Raw genomic sequence first — 23373 nt, 5'->3', positions numbered from 1 at the left:
TCAATTGAATTCAGAAATTGTTTCATTCAACCAAAAATTTAATCAATAGAAACAAATGATTGCTAAGCTAAGGTAGTCCCACGTCAACCTTGCGGTTATATCATAGATATAACCCGCCCATTTTTTTCAAAAATTATTTACCTTGATATTTATTGAATGTGTATCAACAAAGTAAAATTTTAATGAGAAAATGACGCCAAATTTCCTCACTTAACCAATCGCAAAGTTGTCAAATTGGTAACCACTTTGTATGAATAGGAAAAAAAAACTAGAGATAGAATTTTGAAATAAATAAGGGTCTGAAAATGACTTTATTCTGGAAAAGGGGTTTCTTGTCCAACATAGTTTGAGAATCCATGCTATTTCGAACTGAAAATCCTTTGTGTGACCATTAACATATCTCATTGATGTTAACGGAAGCAAGGTTTCTTGGGTTCTATATTCATATCAATTAAAGTTAATGGAGCACATTGACTCTATGATCGTCTGAACTTTAGAATGATTTTGAGGACCTATAACATCTGGTGTTTATGTAAACTCAAATCCAGCACAGCGCACTATCCTAGTTAAATACATCTTGGATCGACTGAACGATAAATATCAAGAAACAAAATTGGTCTAGGGATAGGAAGGGATAACATTCATACAATGTGAATTGCATGAAATGAGCAAACACTAAAACACCCATATACAAAAAACTGGGTAAAACTGTAGAATATACAGAAAAACTGGAAGATTTTAGGATTTAACTGTTTGACTGGATCGAGAAAAAACTGAAAGAATCCAGTTAAAACTGGAACAATGGCCACGATAGTGGTGAGGCTATGTGAAGCCTCAGGTCTGTGTCGTAAGTCATTGACGATTGACGCGTTGTCACTGACGCAAGAAAAGAGATAGAAAATTGGATTTCCAAATTGGATGCTCTCCGAGTTATCCGAGGTAGCCATATGTTGGAAATCACACTCCAATACTTTTTTTGAAATATTTGGAATAAAACCAAATTCATGCAATCAACACCATTTATTTATCTGTATTTTATTCCTATTCAAAGAACTGTGCTTATAAAAATTTTACTATTTGCAACTCTGCATTATTGATTGCGCTTGATATGTATGCATTTTTCATTCAAAACTTGTGAGGATTAGTTCCACATAACTTTTACCATGGTTGAATAAGTTATCATCTACATATTGGCTAAAGACAACAGCAAAGCAACGTACGAAGCAGCTGAATTTAGAATCTGAAAGGTACAAAAAATGAAACATTGCAAATGTTCAGCCTAATAAGAAGAAAATCTTACAAGTCTCAGTGTAGGTAACGAGGCCACCATGAATCCTACTTTAGTATTGACCGGAACTTGGGCTCGCATCATACATTGCAACAGTACTCGTCTCTGTTTCGGCGACGCCTCGTACCATTTGCTACAGTAGAAAGCATCGCTCACCAGCATACTCTACAATCGAAATGATTTTACCGTTGATACATATCAGATTTTACCAACTCACCTCGTGTGATAAAAGCGACCCGAAATAGGTAAAGAATGTGATTTGAATCACGATGGCTAAAATATACATTAGATAAATGAGCACGGAGGAAGTTGCTACCGATACCACCAGCTGAAATCCTAAAACACACAATAGGACCGAAGCTACCAGCAAATTATTAAGAATAATTATTCGGAATGATAACATCAACTTTTCGGATAGGTCCAGCACCACAATGTGGTATTTGATCAATTCGTTCATCGATTCGCCATCATTATCTTCATTAGAGAAGCCTCTGTCTATCAGTCGCTTTTGTATAAACTTGAAATGATTCACTATGTTCGAAGCTAATCCTCCGAAGCCTGCATCACTGGAAACGCTACAGAAAACAACCATATAAATGGTAGCACTCGACCAGATGAAGAAAATTCCAAAAATCAGCGGCGAGTTGGTATCGAATGGAAAACTGTTGGAAACACGGTATTTAATGGGAAACAATAACCTAACTTAGTACACAGAAAAAAAATAACCTCAACGAAATTGGCAGCGTCCATTCCACGTTCTCCAGGTATATAAAACTGTACAAAACTTTCACAGCGGCTGAGATGATGAACAGCGATCCGGTTGCGATAGCGGAGCCTAAATAAACAGTGGCTAAATAGCGGTCAATTCGGTTGCTTCTCACAATTAAATCCGCCTCGCCGGGTTCGGCTAGAGTTTGGTAATAATAAAACGGTATCACGTATTGAATTCCTCGGAAAATCACGTATATCACCGATTTCTTCCAGCCTTCTGAGCGAGTGAATAATTTGCCACAGTTTCTCCCGATGTGTGCTCAGATATTGCTGCTTCACGATACCGAGATAGGCGGTAAATGTTGGTCCCAGGCAGTCACAAACCTGGATAATGTTATTGGCGTGCTCTAGAGCGAAAATAATCGTAGCCAAATCCATGATTACCATCGAGATGAAGCAAATGTAGAAAAAGGCTCTGCTTAACAGGGTTTCGTGCTTCTGTACCCCAATCAGACTTAGACAAAAAAGTTGCACTTCTAGAAAGCCTACGGTGTCACAGCTCTTGAAGATGGCCATTTCCGGAGATGCCCACTGCTCACTAGGTTCTGATTGCGCGGATGGTGCACGAGCAGTCTTTTTATTGGTTGAACATGAATCAAGGTCAAGCATGTGAAACCAATGAGCCCACAACATGCCATTCCGACAGCGTATAATTGCTGTATCAGTCCTGAAGGGCAACGAACAATCGTAAAAGTTTAATGTTGCATAGCTGAGGTAAGTTTCTCCACAGGATAATAACTTGGTGTCCTTAGTTACTAATTTCTTTATTGTTCTCTACAGAATATTTGCGTTGCACTATGGCGTAACCGACAGTGTTAAACCCCTTCCCCCCGAAAAACCCACACCATGTCGGCGAATTGCACGAACCAGGGAGCTCGAAATAAAAGCGACATCATATTCGAAAAACTTACATTCACCTGGAATGTGAATTCCACCGCAGCAGAAAATTCCGGTAAAGTGGTAATCATATTTCGCCCAAAACCTGCTAGAGACACCGCTCCTCGGAAGCATTCTCGAGACGGACGTAATAAATTTCCGCTGGCTTTATGCGTGATGGTATGATGTGGGACTAAGTGGATTTTTTGAATTATTCCTCTCGAATAAAATTGAGGCCCGAATTCCATAACGTTGAAGCGAGGACCGCTTAGTGTGTACGCGTGGGGATGATTTTCATCCGTTTATGTCGGTGGTTGGAATGTTTCCCAGGTCACCCAGGTCATACTCATATTGCTACCCTTTAGATTTGGTGTGGGTTGGAGATTTCGTAAAGGTGAATTCTCACGATATTCGAGCATTCGCAGCGATTGGTATTTTCGTACCTTCATTGTTTTTCCACGTTTTGCGACTCTGCTCTCGCTATGAGGAGCATTGATGTGTTTCATTCTCCGACATGTGGCACTACGCCTTCCAAAATTGAACTTTCCCACAGATCTCCTCCAACACTTTAATTACAAATGTTTCATCTCATTTCACACTTGGTGAAATTCAATTATCCGAGATCCCAAACCCTCTTTAACCACAGGTCATAAATTGTTTATCACCCACCAAACAAGTTATGACCGCAGAAAGACCAAAGAAGTCCAAAGAAGTCAAAGACACCAAAGAAGTAAACATGATACTTGAACCGTGTGTACAATTCGTCGCACGACGCAAGCGTCAGTGTTTTATTTCAATGACCCACTTGAGACATGCTTGTGCGTGCAAGGCGGAAACACAATTGCAAGCACAAGAACATTTCTCCGTCCTCGTTCTATCTTTTTCACTTTCTACTTGTACCATTTCCCTGTGCGATGCTCCGCCCAGTAAATTACGTTACGTTTCGTGTAGAGTTAAGAAAATAAGTGTAAACTAGTATTTAAGCAGAGACATGGAAATAAACAGCAATCAATTGACAGTCAGTCAGACCCAGAGTTTCTTTTAGATGCTACAAACACATACCCAACGGTGAACGCTTATTGCTCTGTCATTTCATGATGGATTGATGAGATTTTTGCGACGGAATCCTACGTCAACTATGTGGTCGTGCCTCGGACACAACCCTCCTGTGACTTTTTTAAGCTTGTCAGCGAAACATCCAAAAACTAAAAATCCCCAGTTTTTCGTAATGTTTACAGTGTTACAATACGGACTCGATTGTATACGGTCTCCAATTTCTTTTCCTTGTATATAATCAAATCCTGTGTATAATTGATTCACAATTTTTTTTTAACTCTACTGTAATAATATTTTACTCTACTGTAATAACAGACGAATTTCATGCCAACTCGACCGCCCGTTGGCAACACCATCTCAGATAGCAGCGAAACGTTGTGGGTGTGAGCGCATGGGTCTTTTAAACAACTTTACATTCTTGAAATATTCAAAAAAATAGACTATTTTTTAAAGAAGCCAATATTTTTTTCTTATTTTTTTTAAATTATAACTCAAAAACAATAATACCTACATCATTCGAGTCAAAGGATGAAATGTAAAAATCTTTTAAAGTTTTCATAAAAAAACCTATTCACTGAGAAAAAAATGTTTTAAGAATTTAAAATCATTCTTCACAAAAATGTATTTTTTAAAATTCACAAAAAATATATATGAATATTTTTTACAATTTCCAACAAGTCGTCCATACATCGGAAGATGGGTCTCGCGTAATATCGATCATACAATTTCAAGTTTAGGCTTGTTGTAAAGGTTGTAAATTTGTTTATGTCTTTTTGTTTGTTCCTTTCAGCTGTGAGTTACAGGGTGTTAGCAATGGAGATCAACAGAGAGAAAATTCGGTATATTTTACACTTTTTATTTTATAAGTGCGGAAATGCAAGCCAGGCCGCTGAAATGGTGATTGATGTTTCTAGTGCCGATACTGCAACATTAAAATACGTGCAATTTAATTTATTTTCAAAATTTAGAATTTTTTAAAAAAAAAAAAAAAAAATTTTTGTGCAATACACTAAATTATGATCTCTACTGTCAACAAATGGACCGTTTCAAGCTAGCGGTTGACTAGAAATGTTCAGAATTGGCCATCAGAAGAGGTGTTTTGTTTCATTAGGACAACGCAAGGCCACACAATTCCAAGAGCTTGATTGGGATGTTTCAATGCATCCACCATATAGTTCGAACCTGGCAACAAACGATTATCACCTTTTTCTCGCAATAGAAAATTTCCAGAGTGTTAATAAATTGGGATCAAGAGAAGACTGTAAAATCTATTGCTATGGTTTTTTATTAATAACGAGCAATACCCCTATGAAAAAGACTTTATGAAGCTACCTTTAGAACGACACCAAATTTTCAAACAAAACGGTGTATATTTGACCCAAATCGGACAATCCAAAGCATATAAGAGAGAGTATTGAATCTCACCCAAAAATAATGGATTACTTTTTCCCTAACCTAATATCTTTCGAAAATTATGTTTCTTCAAACCTAAATGCAGTTTCTTGCATTTTAATGTACTGTTTTTCGAATTAATCAGCCGAATGTTTTTCGATTTTTTTACTAGCATTAAAACATTAAAAAGTAGAACAATTTTTCGATGATGGACATATAGTGAGGAAATATGGAAAGGTTTGTAATATTTACGTATGTATATCTTCGAAATTTCACGAAAGTAGGGGAACAGGGTTGAGAACTTATGAAAACTAACGATGAGATTAGTTAAACTTAACAATTTATAATTTCCCGATAATGTCGAAAACGGGCGGCAACAAGCCAAGTAATCCGAATTATCGCTGCCGGCGCCAAGCGAATATATTACGAAGCTTATTATTGTTCTGATTATATTCAGAAAAAAATGCTCGACGTATGCCGAGCAGGTAGGCATAGTGAGATCGTTAGAAACAGCAACCTTGAGCGAAACATCGCAATATTCCTCGCAGAGATTAGTGAGAATGGTTGGATAACAATCTTTCAGCTATTCATGTAGCATCGCGAATTCAGGGTTTTCAGCCTTGTGAGTCCAATCATCGATATCAAACCTCTGCCTCACCAGTGTTATCCTAAGACATAACTAGACAATAGAGGGTCGATTCCGGACCAGCTGATTAAATCGGTACCAAAGAAGCGATCTTTGCTGAATCGATTTTTTGAAAAATCGAATGCCTTTTTTCCAATTTATTTACTTGTTTTATATAAGTATTATATTTTCTTTAAATGTGAAATGAACATTTCACATTTCTATTCAAACACCAAAGGCATTTCAATTTGATTCTCAGAATGAAGGTCATAAAAAAAACTTGAAAGCCCAGAAAAAATGTATTTTCCATGCATTCATTCTGAGCCGTCATGGAATCATTTAATTAAATAAATTAATTGGAAATTATTATTATAAATTCAACAACTTCAACAGCGCTTCAGCTGGACCTGATGTCAACCATTCTATCTCGTCACAATTTTCAATGTCAGCATAGTGAATGTAATGGTGTAAATATAACTTGTGAACACTTGTATTCTAATGACCATCTTTCAAAACTGCTTCTGGAATGGAAAAGATCGATCTTCTGAAAAACGATCCAAGATCGTCCAATCCTAACTCCCACACTAGTTCTCATGATAGGGCATAACAGAAAAATACAAATTGTTGTGAATTGCGCAACAATTTTGCTTTACATCATCCAAATGTAATTATTCATAGAATATATGATACGAAAACATATGTTAAGAACGTGAAAAAATAGTCTTCAGAAACTTTATCTCATTTGGAAACTTGACATCTCGAGGGGTTCGGCATCCCTGTTACTCGCACTTGGACGAGGAAAAGGCAAACAAAAGAGTAAGAAGCCAGTTATCAGGTCTTGTCTGAGACCTGATAACTGGCTTCTTACTCGCATCAACGCATCAACTCCACGTGTTTTTAATTTATCACTCCAGCAAATCCGTACATATCTGTACTTTTGCACAAAAAACTGTAATCTGTACCGTACAAAAGCGGTGCCAAAAAAAATCAAAAAAATCTGCACCTTTCCAGATAAATCTGTACGTTTGGCAACACTGCTGATGATAGTCAGGAGACTATGGAGACATCGGCCTTCGCATTAATAGGAAACTCGTTTTTGCTTCTTCCAACATTTTCGCTGTCAACATCAACATCAAATGTCAACATCAATCAATTTCGTAGTTCTCTCCTCTACGACACTCAGTGCTCATTTGATTATTCACGGTCAAATGGACTTCGCGGCATTTTGAAGTTACTCCCCTCAGACTGTATTCGTTTCTCTCTCATGTATCATGTATGTAAGTATCGATGTTTGAGTTCACTGTGAGTAAACAATGGAATTGTCGATTAACGATGTAACTGCATTTTTGCATCAGAAATCAAGTTTTTGTTCCACTGTATATATAGACGTTAAAATAAGATTGTCTACATGGGCAATACGTACATGTCAGAGTGGATTGAAGTCAGGTTGAATGAAGAGCTAGATTTGTATTCATTCGTCACGTCAGTTAGAATAAGCATTTGCTTGAATTGAATTGACGAGCGTTAAAAGCGAGGATGACTGATGAACTAGTCATGTTAACGGCGAATGCCGTGGTAGTCCTACTCGAAGCGAGGCGGCTGAGAAGAGAATCGATTTTCATGTTTCGTCGTCAAAAATGTTGGACCCTGACCACAGTTGATACTGCATTGAAATTACTGCGGGGAGTTAGCTGCAGCTGGTGGCGAATATGCCAGTTGCGTTACAGAACGGTTCAACTTGCAGAGATTCTCTCGAATCAATAGTTGGCAATGGAAAATTATCACCTCACGCTTGAACCGGATTGACTCCGATTCCTTCGAATTCCTGTCATTTCACTACGACGGAGGAGGAACTTAAGACATTAATCAGATTTCTGTGGATGAAGAATTAGAATGTCGCTTATTTGAATTTCGTATATTCATTATATAAACATATTCGTATATTCATTATATTAACATATTAGATATTCGGCTCGCATTGCATTGGTAAATCATCCCAATCTTTGCGAAATTATTCTCAAATTATCATGACATGCGGCATGTTCGCATGTTGGAAAGCTTTTACTTTTGTTTAGTTAGGCGTCCAATAACGAAACGAGAAACGTAATTTACCACTAAGCATTTAATTGACCCAACATGTGATCAAATTTTGCGACGCAAGACAGCCTGGATCCAACGCTCGCGAAGATTTTACATCGTCGGGTGAAATGATAAATCAAATGAGCGATGATCATGATCAGTTTCAGTGTACAATATTTGTACAACACACGGACGAAGACGTTACCCATTCATAAGGCATCCAACTGATGGCACTGCATTCAATTCTGTAGTACCTGCAAATAATGAGAAAGAGAAGGTATGGTTAGAAGAAGTAGTAGTGGATGAAGATCTAATTTGAACAGAATTAGAAAGACATATCGGTAAAAATAAAACAATCATGTACAGCTTTTAGTGAACGATATGAGATTATTTTGCCGGAAAATCAATAGCTCGAGCCAGAAGTTCACTGAATAAAGCGCTTCAACTTCCCCATGTCACTCTACAAATATCTCCCACGATTATCTCCCGATATGATCCCCGTTACGGCCATCGAAAATCCAAACCTTCACCCTATTTCGAAAACTGCAACTCATCTATCGTTCGTGTTGGGATCGGCTTAAATTAGATGGATTTCCCAAATGCTGTGCTGCCATTAGCCAGATATGACGCTATGGATAGAGCTGCAAGAACTGACGGCAGCTGCTTTCTGCTCGTTTGTGTCAAAAGCGATTAAAATTGCAGTGGAGCGGCTATAAATCTTTGGTGCATAAATTATCAAAACTTTCATTCGTCTGCACAGCGATAAATCCTAATAGTTGCAAAACAAGGCTTCCATTTTCCCCACCCGCCCTCTGTATTGTTGGTGGTTTCCGATGCAGGCGCCCTGTTGATGGCTAAACTGCCTCACATAGCATGGAGCGGAATGAGATTCTGCAGTGGCTCGTATCACAGATAGCAACGTGGCATTGATATCATGGCGAGATCTATGCTGTGTATAATATCAGCACGCTTAGGAAGTGATTGACTGCAAGCCGTTGAATAATTTTATAGTTCGCTGATGCTGAATATCACCAAAATTTGGTTATAATACTCGCAGTATTCGTACCGAATGCGAGCAGACTACACTTGAGTTGATGATTTATTCGCCATTGGATGTTATTTTGACGTAGGACTACGTCTTTCATTTCTATACCGGGGTGTAAAATCAATGTTTCGAAAACGAAAGCGTTACGCCGGAGACCGAGATTTTGAGCGTTAATAGCTCCTAAACAACTGAACGAACCGGTATGATAAACACTTCATTCGAAAGATAAAATGTCTACGCGTTCTATACTTGTTACTTTTTGATCCAAAAACTTGTTTCAATAGTCTTAAAGTTGCTTTCAAAACAGGCTATTGAAATCATCAATCGGTATATAAGCTAGCGCCGCTTGGAAGTCCACTCAGTTATAATTGAACAGCGATTGGAGCATGTTGTCGCTATTGTGGTGAAGCTCTTCGTTTATCATGAAAGCGCGGATGAACGGTGTCACCAAGAGCCTGTTTGTGCACCTTAGGCCAGAAGAGAATCCATCAGGAGGAGAGTGATGCCACAAACAGTTCCCCGGGAAGAGATCGGAGCAGCCGCCACACACACACATACATGTGCGGAACTCTTCGTTTGGATACCATTCAGCATCGAGAAAATTCCGGAAAGATCCAATCGTTACTGTAAAATACATTCATGCACAAGAGTTCATTTTAATGTTTTCTATCCATGTAACACTGCGACTAAATATTTTTCAATCAAGTGCTATTAACAGGTGGTTATCGAGTTAGAATTAACCATTGGTGGGCTTCGAGTATCGAGGAAAATCAGGAAAGAACTAATCGTTGCTGAAAAATACTCTACCAGTTCCCCTGGGAATTGAAAAATACATTGATGCGAAAGAGTTTATTCTAATGTTTTCTATCCATATAATACTGCAACCAAATACATTTGGTTTTGTGGTTTTCAATCAATCGCAATTAACAGGAAAGCTTCTGAAAATTATTCTTCCCCATTGTATGCGCACGCAACGGAAAATGTTTCGCATCGTGAAAATTATATAATTTTCAATCGATTAATACTCAGTTGCCGAAAGTTTCAAACTCAGAGAGTCATCGTAAACCACACCTTCTCTCCATTCAATCACGCACAAAAAGCATACTTAAGCGATATTCTGATGGTGAAACGCATTTATTTTTCGTGAGGACATCGATAAGACAACATCGTAATTGAACGAGCTGAACGTGCTGGATGAGCTGGACGGCGAGGGATCGAGGGATTCATTACCTGGCCTGACCTGAGCTGAAAGACATGTAGTTTGTTTGGAACTGTGAGGGAGGGCAGAAAAGCCGATCGATCAGAAGGAGAAGAAAAGGTGACCAAGAGAGTATCAGCGTCGAGAAACTGTTCCCCGGGAAGACATCGAAGCAGCCGCCACACACACACACACATACACGCGCGAAATTATTTTCGTTTGGATGCCATTCAGCATCGAGAAAATTCCGGAAAGATCCAATCGTTGCTGAAAAATAATCTGCCAGTTCCCCTGGGAATTGAAAATACATTCATGCGAAAGAGTTTATTTTAATGTTTTTCAACCGTATAACCAAATACCAAATCTTTTTCAATCAAGTGCTATTAACAGGTGGTTATCGAGTTAGGATTAACCACTGGTGGGCTTCGAGTATCGAGGAAAATCTGGAAAAATCTAATCGTTGCTGAACATTAATCTGCCAGTTCCCTGGGAATTGAAAAATACTTTCATGCGAATGAGTTTATTTTAATGTTTTCTAACCATATAACACAGCGACCAAATACATTTGATTTTGTAATTTTTCAATCAAGTGTAATTAGCAGGAGAGCTTCTAAAAATTATTCTCCCCCATAAGTAGAAAATTTTCGTATCCATTATTGTATGCGCCCGCAACGGAAATTGCCATCGTAAACCACACCTTCTCTCGATTCAATCACGCACAAAAAGCATACTTAAGCGATATTCTGGTGGTGAAACGTATTCATTTTTCGTGAGGACATCGACAAGACAACATCGTAATTGAACGAGCTGAACGTGCTGGACGAGCTGGACGGCGAGGGATCGAGGGATTGATTACCTGGCCTGACCTGACCTGAAAGACATGCAGTTTGTTTGGAACTGTGAGTGAGGGCAGAAATGCCGATCCATCAGAAGGAGAAGAGAAGACGACCGAGAGAGTACCAGCATCGAAAATTGGTTCCGCTTGAGGTATCGAAGAAACTGCCACACGCATACACGCGTGCAACTCTTTACGTTCGCTGGTTATCGAGAAGAATCCGGAATGAAGTGATCGTTGCTGTAAAATAATCTGCCAGTCCCACTTGGACTTGAAAATTACATTCAAGCGGAAGAGTTTATTGTAATGTTTTCTATCCTTTTAATACTGCGACCAAATACAATTAATTGTGTGATTTTTCAATCAAGTACAATCATCAGGTGGTTATCGAGTTAGCATTAACCACTGGTGGATTTCGAGAAGAATCGAGGAGAATCCGGAAAGATGTCGTTGCTGCAAAATAATCAACCAGTTCCCCTTGGGATTGAAAATTACATGCAAGCGAACGAATTTATTTTAATGTTTTCTATACATATAATACTGCGACCAAATACATTTAGTTCTGTGATTTATATTCATTTATTCATTCATTCAGAATGAATTCAGATTCAACTTCAAACAAATGATCACTAAAGGCTGATTTAGACGATGCCAGTCAGCGCTCTAGTTGAAGTATCCAGTGAACAGAGAACAGACACTCTGTTCAAGTTACTTGTACCAGTATCGAACAAGTAATTGGCCTCTAACTAGAACAGTGTGTCTGTTCTCTATTCACTGGATACTTCAACTAGAGCGCTGACTGGCATCGTCTAAATCAGCCTTAAATCAACGATAGTCCTACGTCACCATTGCGGTTATACCATAAATATAACCCACTTCCTGTTTTTTGGTTGATATGACTCTGTTGTGGTTACTTAAAATAAATATGATCAAAACGTACAACTGTAAAAGCACAGGAAGGTCACGGGAAGAATTGTTGATTCGCATAATAGATGCCGGAATCGGCAACAATCTCCTCTCGTTAGCATTTGATTTCGTTTTTCATGGTTATTAATTGTCTCCACTCTGCCTTCCCGGTCGGTTGAACCCACGCAATTATGGGTGGAAGCTACGAGACAGGCGGTGCTGGAGGCACAAAATTCTTTCTTTTCATTCACCTCTCCAGTATTATCGTTCGTATTCATCGCCCACACCACTGGTTCATAATAGATGTCAAATGCAGAACGATTTTTCCCAATTGCAAAGAACGACCTCATCTGACTTTATGTGAGGACTTTTTTTTTCTTCGTGACCTTTACTCGCTCTGTTCGAAGTATCTCGCACGCATTTGTACTTGAAGGGGGAGAGGGAGCTTAACGTATTATTCAACGATCGATCACTCGCGGAAAGAGTCGAGCTTATTAATATTTAGGTCAATGAGAATCAGCTACTTAATTTTCGTATCTGAAGTGAATTATGCGATTATACGAACGCTTCATTCGATATTGAAGCAAATATAACGTTTGAGGTACGAACAAACTGTTCCAACTGTTAATAAATAAGTGACTCACACAACATATCAATCCTCGTAGAAGTAAAGCTTGTCATTTAATATCTGAACGCAAAAAAAGGAATCGATCACGGAATTTCGTTCTTGAAATAGAAACGTTGAATTATAAGTAAAATATAAGGAAAATAGCGAACAATTTTTTCCGACAGAAATCTCGAACTATTCTTCAAATACCACTTCTAACCTGAGCGGTCATTTTGTTCCACCATCTATTCATCTCTGTCGCATCCCGAGCCATATTTCCAATGTTCTTCAAATTATGTTTGACATTCGGTCAATACTTTTGAATAGAAAATAAAACATTGCTCGAAAATATGAAGCTAATGAGGAATAAGTTCGAAAAATATGCAACAAATTTCAAGAACATGAGGTGTGACAGACCGCACTGGCAGAGCAAGAAAGCGGAAGACCACATCCAATGATGTTCCTTAAATTTATCGAGAAATGATTGAAACCGCGTTCTCCATCAATTATGTGATTCGACAAAACATCAATCCAAATATCTTCGAATGAACTGTGTGCCAGTGTGCGAATGAACAATCGTTGTTGAATATATCCTTTTTTTTATAACCGAATTCATGCAGTCTGAATTCGGGTAAAAAGGTTTGTTTAATTCCTATTCATTATTCATTTTAGACTAATTTTGATTTGACCAGGATCAAACACCTAAATACTACCCAAAAATACGTCAATAAGCAATTGTGCTGTCGTAATCTCGCCAAGTGACGTAAGCGCCAGAGAAGAGAATTTTCAGTACGAAGCTTTTCTTAAAATTGCATGTATAATCTGCATACGCGTACACCAATGAGATACATGTGAGGTGGAGCAGTAGGTAAAGTATACTTGAATTGGTAAACAAAATATGGTATCGTCATTATTTGCATTCAATATGGAATGTATATGGGAGAAACAAAACAATGTTGAAACAACTCACAGTTTCATGATGTTATGGGAAAAAATCCCTCATACGTAATTTATCGTACCCAAAAACCCTCACATCCCAAATTTGGCTCAATTTGCTTGATTATTTCTCGAGTTATGCAGAAGTTTGGGTTTTATTTGTTTGGCAGAGAGGGGAGGAGTGTCTATTCACCATAGAAACATTTCGTGCCCCCTAAAACCTTCACATGCCAAATTCGGCTCCATTTACTTGATTAGCTTCCGAGTTATACAGAAATTTGTGTTTCATTTGTATGACATGCGTTGTTTTGAGTTTTTTCACAAGATGCATTTCGATGGAGAATTTAGAAGAGTTCATCTGTTAACCAAATCCAACATTTACCCTTCGAACAACACTCAGTGTCAATTCATCCGAAAGAGGATCGAAACGTTATCGAATAAACTTGTACATTTACCAAAAGTGAGGTTTTAATAAAACTTCGACGTTTTGACGCTCAGTAATAGATCCCGAAAAGGACTTCGTCCTAAATCGCAACGGATTCCACCGAATTATCGTCCGTGTCCGCACGCAGTCGTCCAGGTTCGCCGTTACACCTTGTAATCAACAATTAAATTGATGATCAATCAATATGTGATAACAGCAATACACTTCAATCTAGGATAAATCATTCCTTTGAGCTAACTTTGAGTTCATAAATTTGGATATTTAACAGAGATTCTAATTCATGATTTGCAACTCGAATAGAAGATGGTTATTTTAAATGTAGTATTGCATGAGGATGAACTGTTTTTCATTAAAACATTTGGCATGACAAACTTTTCAAAAAAGTTATTTCTTACAAGAAAGAACGCATGTGACTCTCATTATGCTAAACGTCCATTCCGAAAAAAATTGTTTTGTGAAATTTACTGTCCAAGAGTCCCATAGTGAAATTGGCGCTTACGCCACCTCATAATGGAAATGGCGCTTACGCCACTCCGTTTTCAAGTTTTTACGGAGTTTGTTTTACATCTAGATAACGGCTTCGCGTACTAATCAGTTGGAATGGCCACCCCAAAGCCAGACCTAAACCCAACAGAAAACATGTGGTCTGGTTTGGATCAGAATGTTGACACATCTTCTTTGCCAATCGTACCAATCGCGTCTTGCTGTTTGAAGCTCTGGAACAGTTCTGGATGAATACTAACCTCAACAAATAAAGAACTTCGTTGAAAGTATACCTCAACACGCGTATTCAGTAATAGAGGCTAGAGGTGGTCATACTACTTATTAGTACTAAGAATAAACAACGATGATGGTGGTTTTTTGCAATGGGTACTTTATTTTATGAAGTTGACAGTTTTCTAGTAAATGGTATTTTTCATAATTTATCGCTCAAAAGTCTCAGTACTGATCATATCCAGTAACTATATGTACACATGTACATATTCTGCGCTGAATTTTGTCCGAAAACTCTGAATAGCTTTTTATTGTATATAGGGGAGGTGGGGGTAAAACGGACATGTTAAGAAGAACTTCAATTATATCTTTGGAAACTCATATTTCCCAAAACTTTGATGCAGTTTTTGCAATTCACTATACTGTTTCTCTACCTAATTGGCCAAATATTTTACAAAAAAGTGTTTTTCAATGTTTTGTACTGAAATTAAAAGAGACCGAAAAGTACAACATTTTTTTCGATGCGGGTAATATGGACATATAGTGGGGATAATATGGACAGGTTTGTAATATATGAAGCGTAGAGGTTTATCGATCGCGAGAGAAATAATGTTATTCAACCGTGGTCTGAACTCATCACGAATGTCCGTTGAATGATGAAAAAATCGAATTAATCCATCTAGAAGTGATATCGTGCTTTTCAGCAGTATAAACGAGCAGACCCTCAACTTTTGGTTCTTTTGGTTCCAGTCAGCTTCTAAACAGTCCATATTTGGCGATTTGATTTCCATTTATAGACGCAGGGCATTCCTTAGGAACAGATTAAACAGACTTTTCACAGTCCATCTTCCTCTCAGTGGAAAATGTCCGTTTTACCCCACCAGTACAATTAATTCAATAATTAAATTTTTCCACTCAAAAATGAATTTAATTTTCCGTACATACCTAATATTGCTTCTCTGTTAACCGAAATATAACCATCAGCGAATTTTGTTTTTTACTACTCAAAATGCTTTATATCGAAGCAGCTAAAATTACATCCACACACGGAATCATGTATGATTTTCGGTTTTTGTTTCCCTTTTCCACTTTGGATTAATATTCATTGTCATAGGGTGGCTTAAATATTATAGAATAACATGTAGAAGGTGTTCTCATTAACGGAAATCTGAAATTCTAAATGTTACTATACAATCAACTACTACCCCCACTGTCCGTATTTCGGGTTATCGGGTTCCCCTACTGAAAGAAAGTTTAGAACTCTTGGGGTAAGTACTTCATTTTGCCCAATAACGTATATTGTATGAATAATGTTTATAATCTTATGTTTTAAATCAGGTACCAAAATAGACGAAACTTACAATTTTTATTATAGATCCAACTTAATGAAACATAATTATATTGATATTTTTTCTCCTACGCTTGACCAAACCTCAAAAAAAACGAATGTTTCAGCTCAACATCATCCAAGGAAGAAGGTACATGAAATCGTGGTTTTCAAAACAAAAGTAAAACGTCTGAAAATTGCATGAAAAATCGAAATTTACTCTAATTTTTTCTGTTAAAAATCGACTTTCTGGTATTTTCTTTCTAATACGAGGCAGAGCAAATGGTCCATAAGAAACTTCGCCGAAAAAAAACATGCTTATCTTTCAAAATCTTAGAAGTTATGTATCATTGACCCTTCAAGAAAACATGATTCCGAGCAGTACGACACTCATGCCCATGTTTAATAATAATAAAAAACTTCGTCTTTCAGGAAGGGTGCCAAATCAGAAAACAGGTCACGTTTTTTGTGAAATAAAGTTAACGTTAATAACTATTTTCACAGCGAGCAAATTCCGATACTTTACACACCAATGGAATCGGAATTTCTCTAAGATTCGTTTGATATACTATACAGTACAATCCACTAACGCCTAAACAGTTTAAATTAATGAAAACTGGAAGCATTCTCACTTTCCCATACATTTGTTCTGCCGGTTTGTGTGCATTCCCGAACAGAGCTGTCAATAACGAGCAACTGATACATTCGTTTCTGTCCGTTTTCAACATATTTGGTTTAAATTAGCCATCCGCCATTTGAAAACACACCACTTCTCGTTTGGTGGTTATCGAAGCAACATGGTTGCCGCAGAGCGTCGAGCGGGAGAGGATTGTTTTCTTGTCGGGTGCAGGAAAAGTATAGAGTACAATATCTTTCCACAAGGGCCCTTCTCAGGGCTAGAGGCGGAAACCAAAAATAGAATAGAATGAAATCACAGATGCGAGTGAGCATAACACACCAAGCGGATATCATTCATGCCTAATGCTGATTTCACGCACATACACACACAGCTCGATAAAAGGAGAGGAAGGCCTCTCTATCGAGGTGTGCTACCGAAAAGAAGAGCAGCATACGAGAATTTTTTGTGCTGGTGCGGATGTGGAAGTGTATCCAGAATTTTAGAATATAGATATACACTGCATTTATTCAGATAAACGTATATTTCATGAAAATATGCTTTCAAATTACGGCAAAGTGACCTTACTGTTGCATGCTGTGGGGTTCGATCACATCTCAAGCGTTCATAGTTTGTGATCGATATCTGAGTGGGAATGAGAAAGTCTGATGCGAATTGAACCAAATAAATGAGAAGTACTAATATCTTTCGACTCTACTCAACTCTTTCGAGTCTACTGAAGTAATAAAAAATTAAATAGCTAAAAAATACAGTAAAACCTGTTTTTGTGCGGTTTTTTGTGCGATTTTTTGTTCTTGTGCGGTGTATGAAAAGAAGCATATTTGACGAAGTTATCGTCCATTTATTTTTTTTTTATGGTTTATATGCATTTCAGTGCGAAAAAAGCATATTTGCGTCTCAATTACCCACTTCTGAGATCATTCCCCTCCTCTCATCAAATGCCCAGTTTTCTCTCAGTTTTTCTAAGTTTTTGCATGACATGATTTCTAACAGCAACACGTTTCGACATGCAACTAAAAGCACAAAACAGCCACGCCAACCGAAAAGGCAAAGTGTCCCATCGCAAAGCAGGGAAACAAAAGGAAATTGAACGGTGAATGGCGTGGATTTGAGTTATTTTCTTGGGGGAAACTTTTTTTATGCGGTCCCTATCTACCGCACTAAAAAAGTTTTTTTCAAAATGTGTACTGAACACGATTTTTTAAAGCTGCTGGTGAAGTTTTGCACGATTTTTTTATGCGACTTTTTTTGTGCGGTCCCTATCTCCCGCACAAAAGGTTTGCCTGTATTACAAAAATGTCGATGCATTGTAAAATAATATCCGAAGTGATAAACAAGTGGATTGAATAATATAATTTCATTGTTCTACGTCAAAAACTGCGGTCATGTCCTAGATACAACCCATTACAATTTTTTTCTTAAATTTTTATTAAATTTGTTTGATTCAAGAACTATGAGATCTAGAAAAATTGGTCAAAGAATTGAATGTAGGTAATTGTTTAGCTTTCTTATTAATATATCAAAATGAATTTGAAAAAGCAGGAAAGTGTTTTTCAGAGGAAATGCAATTCACATCACAAACTTCAAACATGTTTCGATCATCGGTAAGGCATCGAAAAATCAGTTAATTTCTAATCTTAAAGCAATCAATTGCTCACGAGTAGATAGACCGTTCACAAGTAATCCACCTGAAGAAATTTTAGTAGATTCCCTAGTTAGGACTTGTCGGAACAAGGGTCGATAGAAACCACAATTTGGAGAGTACATAAAAATGGTGTTTTCGATTAAAAAAAAAATTAATGCCAAATTTCTCAAATTTGCGTGATACGTCGAGATTTACAGTTATCTCAAATACATTTTTTTGTCGACTTTTCAGACGGAAAAACGACCGAGTCCAAAAAAAAAATTTTTAACAATTTTTTTTTCGAGAAAACAGCAAAATCTCGACGATTTGTGCTTTTTTTGATTTTTTCTAAACCACGATTTCCGATGATTTTTTTTGGTTTACAAAAAACTCAAATTTTAACGTCTGCGACACTAGTAAATGAAGTCCGAATGAGCTAATATTTTGCATTGGGTAAATTATCGTGCAAATCAACATTTCACAGCAAGTTCCGATTGAAAAATCGAGGTAACTATTTTTTTTGGCGCCCAAACCCATACGTTTCGCCTCGTATTCCGAAAAATATTAATCCCAGAGTGTCGATTTTTGACAAAATAATAATTTTCGAGATGACAGTAGCTCTCGACGTTGTCACCTCCTTGCCCGGAAGCGCATGAGATGAACGCAAAGAATTTATCAATTGTTCGGACGTTGCGGAGGACTTGGTCACTCGACCCAAGTGCCTCCTACAAGGCGACGTCTTGGTCCGAAGTTTGGGGAACTACCGATGACCTCCTACGTCATTCCACACAAAAAGGAAAACTGTGCGATACCATACAAATTTTAACAAGGTTCATAACGTACTTAAAATATTTATTTTTTAATTCATGTAATGTGTATCGGGCAGGGCTCGGTATGTGGTCCTCTCCTCGATGAACGGAACGTGGCCAGGATGAAAGAAGTCTGATGTTAGCTGGTCTACTCAGCCATTGGGTGCGCGCGCAGCATGCCGGTTTATAATATTGATCCTGCAATCAGAGAGCTAGTCTTTCTACACAGGCTCCTTTTATATCCTCGAAATTGAGTGACCAGCTTTCTTCTTGGGTTCCAGTTCTCTAGAGAGAGTAGAGGAGATAAAATTGCCCCAGCCAAGATATGTTCTGTTCTGTTGTTCTGTTGTGTAAATATGATGTATTTATATGGCAATCGATGGACTTCCTCAACCGTCGCCAAGGAACCTGGAGGTCAAAGTTTCATGCAATTTGAAGACATTTGGCATAAAAATTCGATTTTCGAAAAACTCAAACATTGACTGCTTTGCGCCACTTGCCCTTAGGTCCGATTGAGCTGATATTTTGCATAGGGTGTTTTCTCGAGGTGGTGAACATTTTTATGGGTAACTTTTTGAAATTCAAGATGACCATTTTAATTGGCACCCTAATAGACATACACGATGTACTTTGACCGAAATTATATAATCCTCCCGTTTGCTAAAAGTTCTGGGCAAGATCTACTAGAGTAGAGTAGTACATCACACCTTGAGTACAGATAATCACAATCAGAAATGTCGAATCTGCTAGTAGAAGGAACTTTGGACTTTTGCACTATTAGTCAAGCTTTCGTTAGGATCTCACGAGAATTAAATGGCTTTGATCAGCCCGAACAATCATTAGTCTTACGTTAAACTTTAGTTCGTGTCCTTAAACACAGACTCTTATAATTTTTTTTATCATCAATCACTGACAGGTGACGTACATTTAATAAACTTGAATGATTTTTTCAGAAAAACTTATCGTTGTGTCAACCTTCCCTCCCCCTCTCGCACCTTTTACACTACGCCACTGGCTGCTAGTAATTTACGAACCCGTTAATACTGAACATTAGCCTATTAACATTGATGAAACACGCATTCACTGAGCTTCACTTCTTCAGAAAATGTAGGAAAATGGCTTGATAATAAGAACAATTTTTTAAGGTGTGTTAATGTAAAGTATCTGATCTACACCAACAAGCCGCAAACGATTGACGTCTTGAAAGACAACGTTTGCCACATTATCACTAATATACGGCTTCCATTGCTGCAGAAACTGATCGAAAATTGAACCTTCCAATTGTACTTCGTACGCCATATTCCAGATATCTTATTCAAATAAAAATGGCAACGGATTATCTTTCGAAAGAAGCCAAATCTATGACAACCTACGCCAATTATATGTGTTTTATTTCTATTAAAAGTTCTACGTCTCTATAAAAACACTAACTACATTGCCAATGAGGAACATTAAGTGGATTTGAAAATAAGTAATTTTATTCCATTTACACCATCCCGCCAAGGCTGTAACTTTGAAGTGAAGCAGTAATGAAGTTGACCTTTTCTGAACAAATGTTACACACCTTTATGCGGGAACAATGAGCCTGAATGATGAAAGTTCCAGTATCTGCCCACAAGCCGCCCGTTTCTTCATTATTTTCCATTAAGTCTGCCGTGGAGAGAACAGAGAAAGTTGACTCTGTCGGTGGATTTCCAATTTCATCCCTTCCACACTGGAGAGGACACTCAATTTCCTTCCTTTCCATTTTTTTTTTCTTTCATCCTGCTCTTTGGAGGGCTCTATTATGATGCCGCCATCCGCCGGAAAGAAGAGGAAATCTTATGAAAAACACCGTTGACCTACGGAAAGGCCTGGTAAAATCGTTGTACTAGGAAGGATTTATTGCCTTTATTGCTTGCTCTAGCGAATCGAATGCGGCCACGGACCGGTCGTCTCGTGCCCTTTTTTTCTACCCAGTCGGAAATGTTTTGGAAGATAAACTCGTCTTAGCGGGGAGTGTTTACATTCCGCTCGAATCAAGCGTCACGCTGGGTAGACTTTTCATAAATTTATTATTTTTATTTTCCTGCCCTCTGGAAAAGGCTCCTCCCAGAGCGCTTTAACATGAAATTTTCGTTTTTCTTTCGGGGAACTTGCAGGAGGGAGAGGGGTTTTTCACATTTTATTTTTCTCAACCTCTGAAGATTTAACATCCACTATTCATGAGATTTCACGGTAATGGATGCGGAAAGAAGATACCACTAATACGGCGAACAATACCGACTGCGTCAACACACATTGTGCGGTACTTACTGCGGTTCTCTGTCGCGGTTATTTATTGATTACATTAATTTTTCTTCAGCTCGGCACTTTCGGTATCATTTGCGTGGCTTCGAGTAGTATTTATTGATTTCAATATTTGAGTATTATAGAATATTACACTCGATATAGCAAACTTCTGAATCCCAAAAAGGATTTTTTTTCAGATGCCAGTGCCAATAGTTTAATAAAATTAAATCCCAATTTGTGAGTAATCGATAATTACTGATCATATAACAATCGAGTAAATTAGGTTTATCTTGGCAAGTCGAGCGTAAATACTACCTGATCAATTACCAAAGATCATCCAACCATTCAACGGCACATTCCTTGCAAAAGTCACCCTCCTCTTGTCGACATCAATTGAGTCATAATTGAAACATCAACCGTTGTTTTCTTGCTCAATGACTCGTGCAAGAATTCCCCACTTAAATCTCCGTTGCTGTCTGTATCTGTACCGAACCGAAGAGTTTGAGTGGTGAGCTCTTGAGCATCGCAATGTGGGAAGCATCTCTTCATCCGCCAGCCAACAGCAGCTACATACATTCATATATTACGATCCTATCCTAGAGTCTACTTACAACGAGAAGGATAATCAAACAATTTCCAGCAATGATAACAACGACAACAGGCAACCGTGTCAACTGGCGGTTTTTATCTTTTTTTTATTTTATTTTTGGAGGGAAATCCTCATAATGAAGTACAGCGTAATAGTGTAAGATTTTCTCACACCTATTTTGTCGTCTCGAGTGCCACTACCCTAGTTGAAACGAAGCGGACTTCCAGAAGTAAGTTAAGGACATTTTGACACGGCCTTTCCACTGTAGGGAGTTGGGTGCTGCTCTCCAGCTATTCAGTGCCGAGCAGAACGACAAAAAATGCTCTCAGCTGGAGCACGGAGCGGAAAATGCAAACACTGCATAATAAGGCGTATGCAAATAATTTGACTTCCCGGAGGAAGAGCTTCCTTCTGAAGAATCCCCGGGAAATTTCGTAGCTTTCTTTTTTGTCAAATGGTTTATGTTGTGTTGTGTTTGACTTTCTTGCTACGTTCTCTGGAATCTTTGATGTTCAATTTCGGCAGATAGCGGAATTGGATTATACTGAGTGAAAAAGTTTCTGGAATTCGCAACAATTTTATTTTGACAAATTTTAATATGTGTATTTACCAGTAGAACTTATAACCGTCTGAGGCGATGTTGACGCTTAATCCAATCATCCGTAAGCTCTTGATAGCCCTTCGAAAGGATTGTCTGAAGCTACTTTAGGAATGTTGTTTCATGGTTTTACGAAAGTGCCAAATATCATTTTGGATGGCACTTTTAGTCGAGTGAATGGATAAAAGTCACATGGTCAGGATCTGGCAAAAAAAATAGCCATACATCATTTTCTTCACAGCTTCAATGTCGATCGTTTGACTAAACCAGGGGTTCTCAAACTAAATAGGGCAAGAGACTCTTTTTCCAGAATGAAGTGATACCTCAGACCCTTATGATCAAACTTCTTCAATCATACGAAATACTTAACAATTGAAAATCTTTGCTGTTCACAAACCCTTTAATAAGGCCGTGGAAACTAGGAAAGAAATCGACTCAAACAAACAAACTCAAACAAACAAACAGAACATAATTTTTACATGAGAAAGAACACATATTTAGTTTTGATGAAAAATAAACTATTGAAACAGTTGAATAAATGGTGGCCACTGTCTGTTAACCTCAAAAACACTGTCGTTTCCTTGTAAGCTCACTCAATTGCGCCTTTGGTTATGCGAAAATTGAAACAATATTTCTAGTGCAACGAAAAAACTTTTTTTTAAATAGACTTACAAAGAAAAAAATTAAAATTTTAATTTTTCATTAAAAAAAATTTTTTTTATTGAAAAAAAACTGCATGATCTTA

The 23373-nt window shown here is 37.8% G+C and overlaps 1 protein-coding gene across 6 annotated transcripts in view; it reads right to left on the bottom strand.

Moving 5' to 3' along the window:
* The window catches only part of LOC129764743 (putative uncharacterized protein DDB_G0281733), a 331282-nt gene that overhangs the window by 154729 nt on the left and 153180 nt on the right, over positions 1-23373 (bottom strand). For 5 of the 6 annotated variants that reach the window (XR_008741209.1, XR_008741210.1, XR_008741211.1 and 2 more), the window contains one exon: positions 8293-8341. The exons of the other annotated variant lie outside the window; for it this stretch is intronic. Coding sequence is in view for 2 of the 5 variants with exons in the window: in XM_055764190.1 (XP_055620165.1) it covers positions 8293-8296 (4 nt within the window). In the remaining 3 variants the exon portion in view is untranslated. The remainder of the gene's footprint in view (positions 1-8292; positions 8342-23373) is intronic. 6 annotated transcript variants of the gene reach the window in all.

This window comes from Toxorhynchites rutilus, chromosome 2, assembly GCF_029784135.1.
Source record: "Toxorhynchites rutilus septentrionalis strain SRP chromosome 2, ASM2978413v1, whole genome shotgun sequence".
In the NCBI taxonomy this organism is placed as follows: domain Eukaryota; kingdom Metazoa; phylum Arthropoda; class Insecta; order Diptera; family Culicidae; genus Toxorhynchites; species Toxorhynchites rutilus.
Note: the sequence above shows the minus strand (reverse complement) of the source record. Positions and strands in the feature narration are given on the sequence as shown.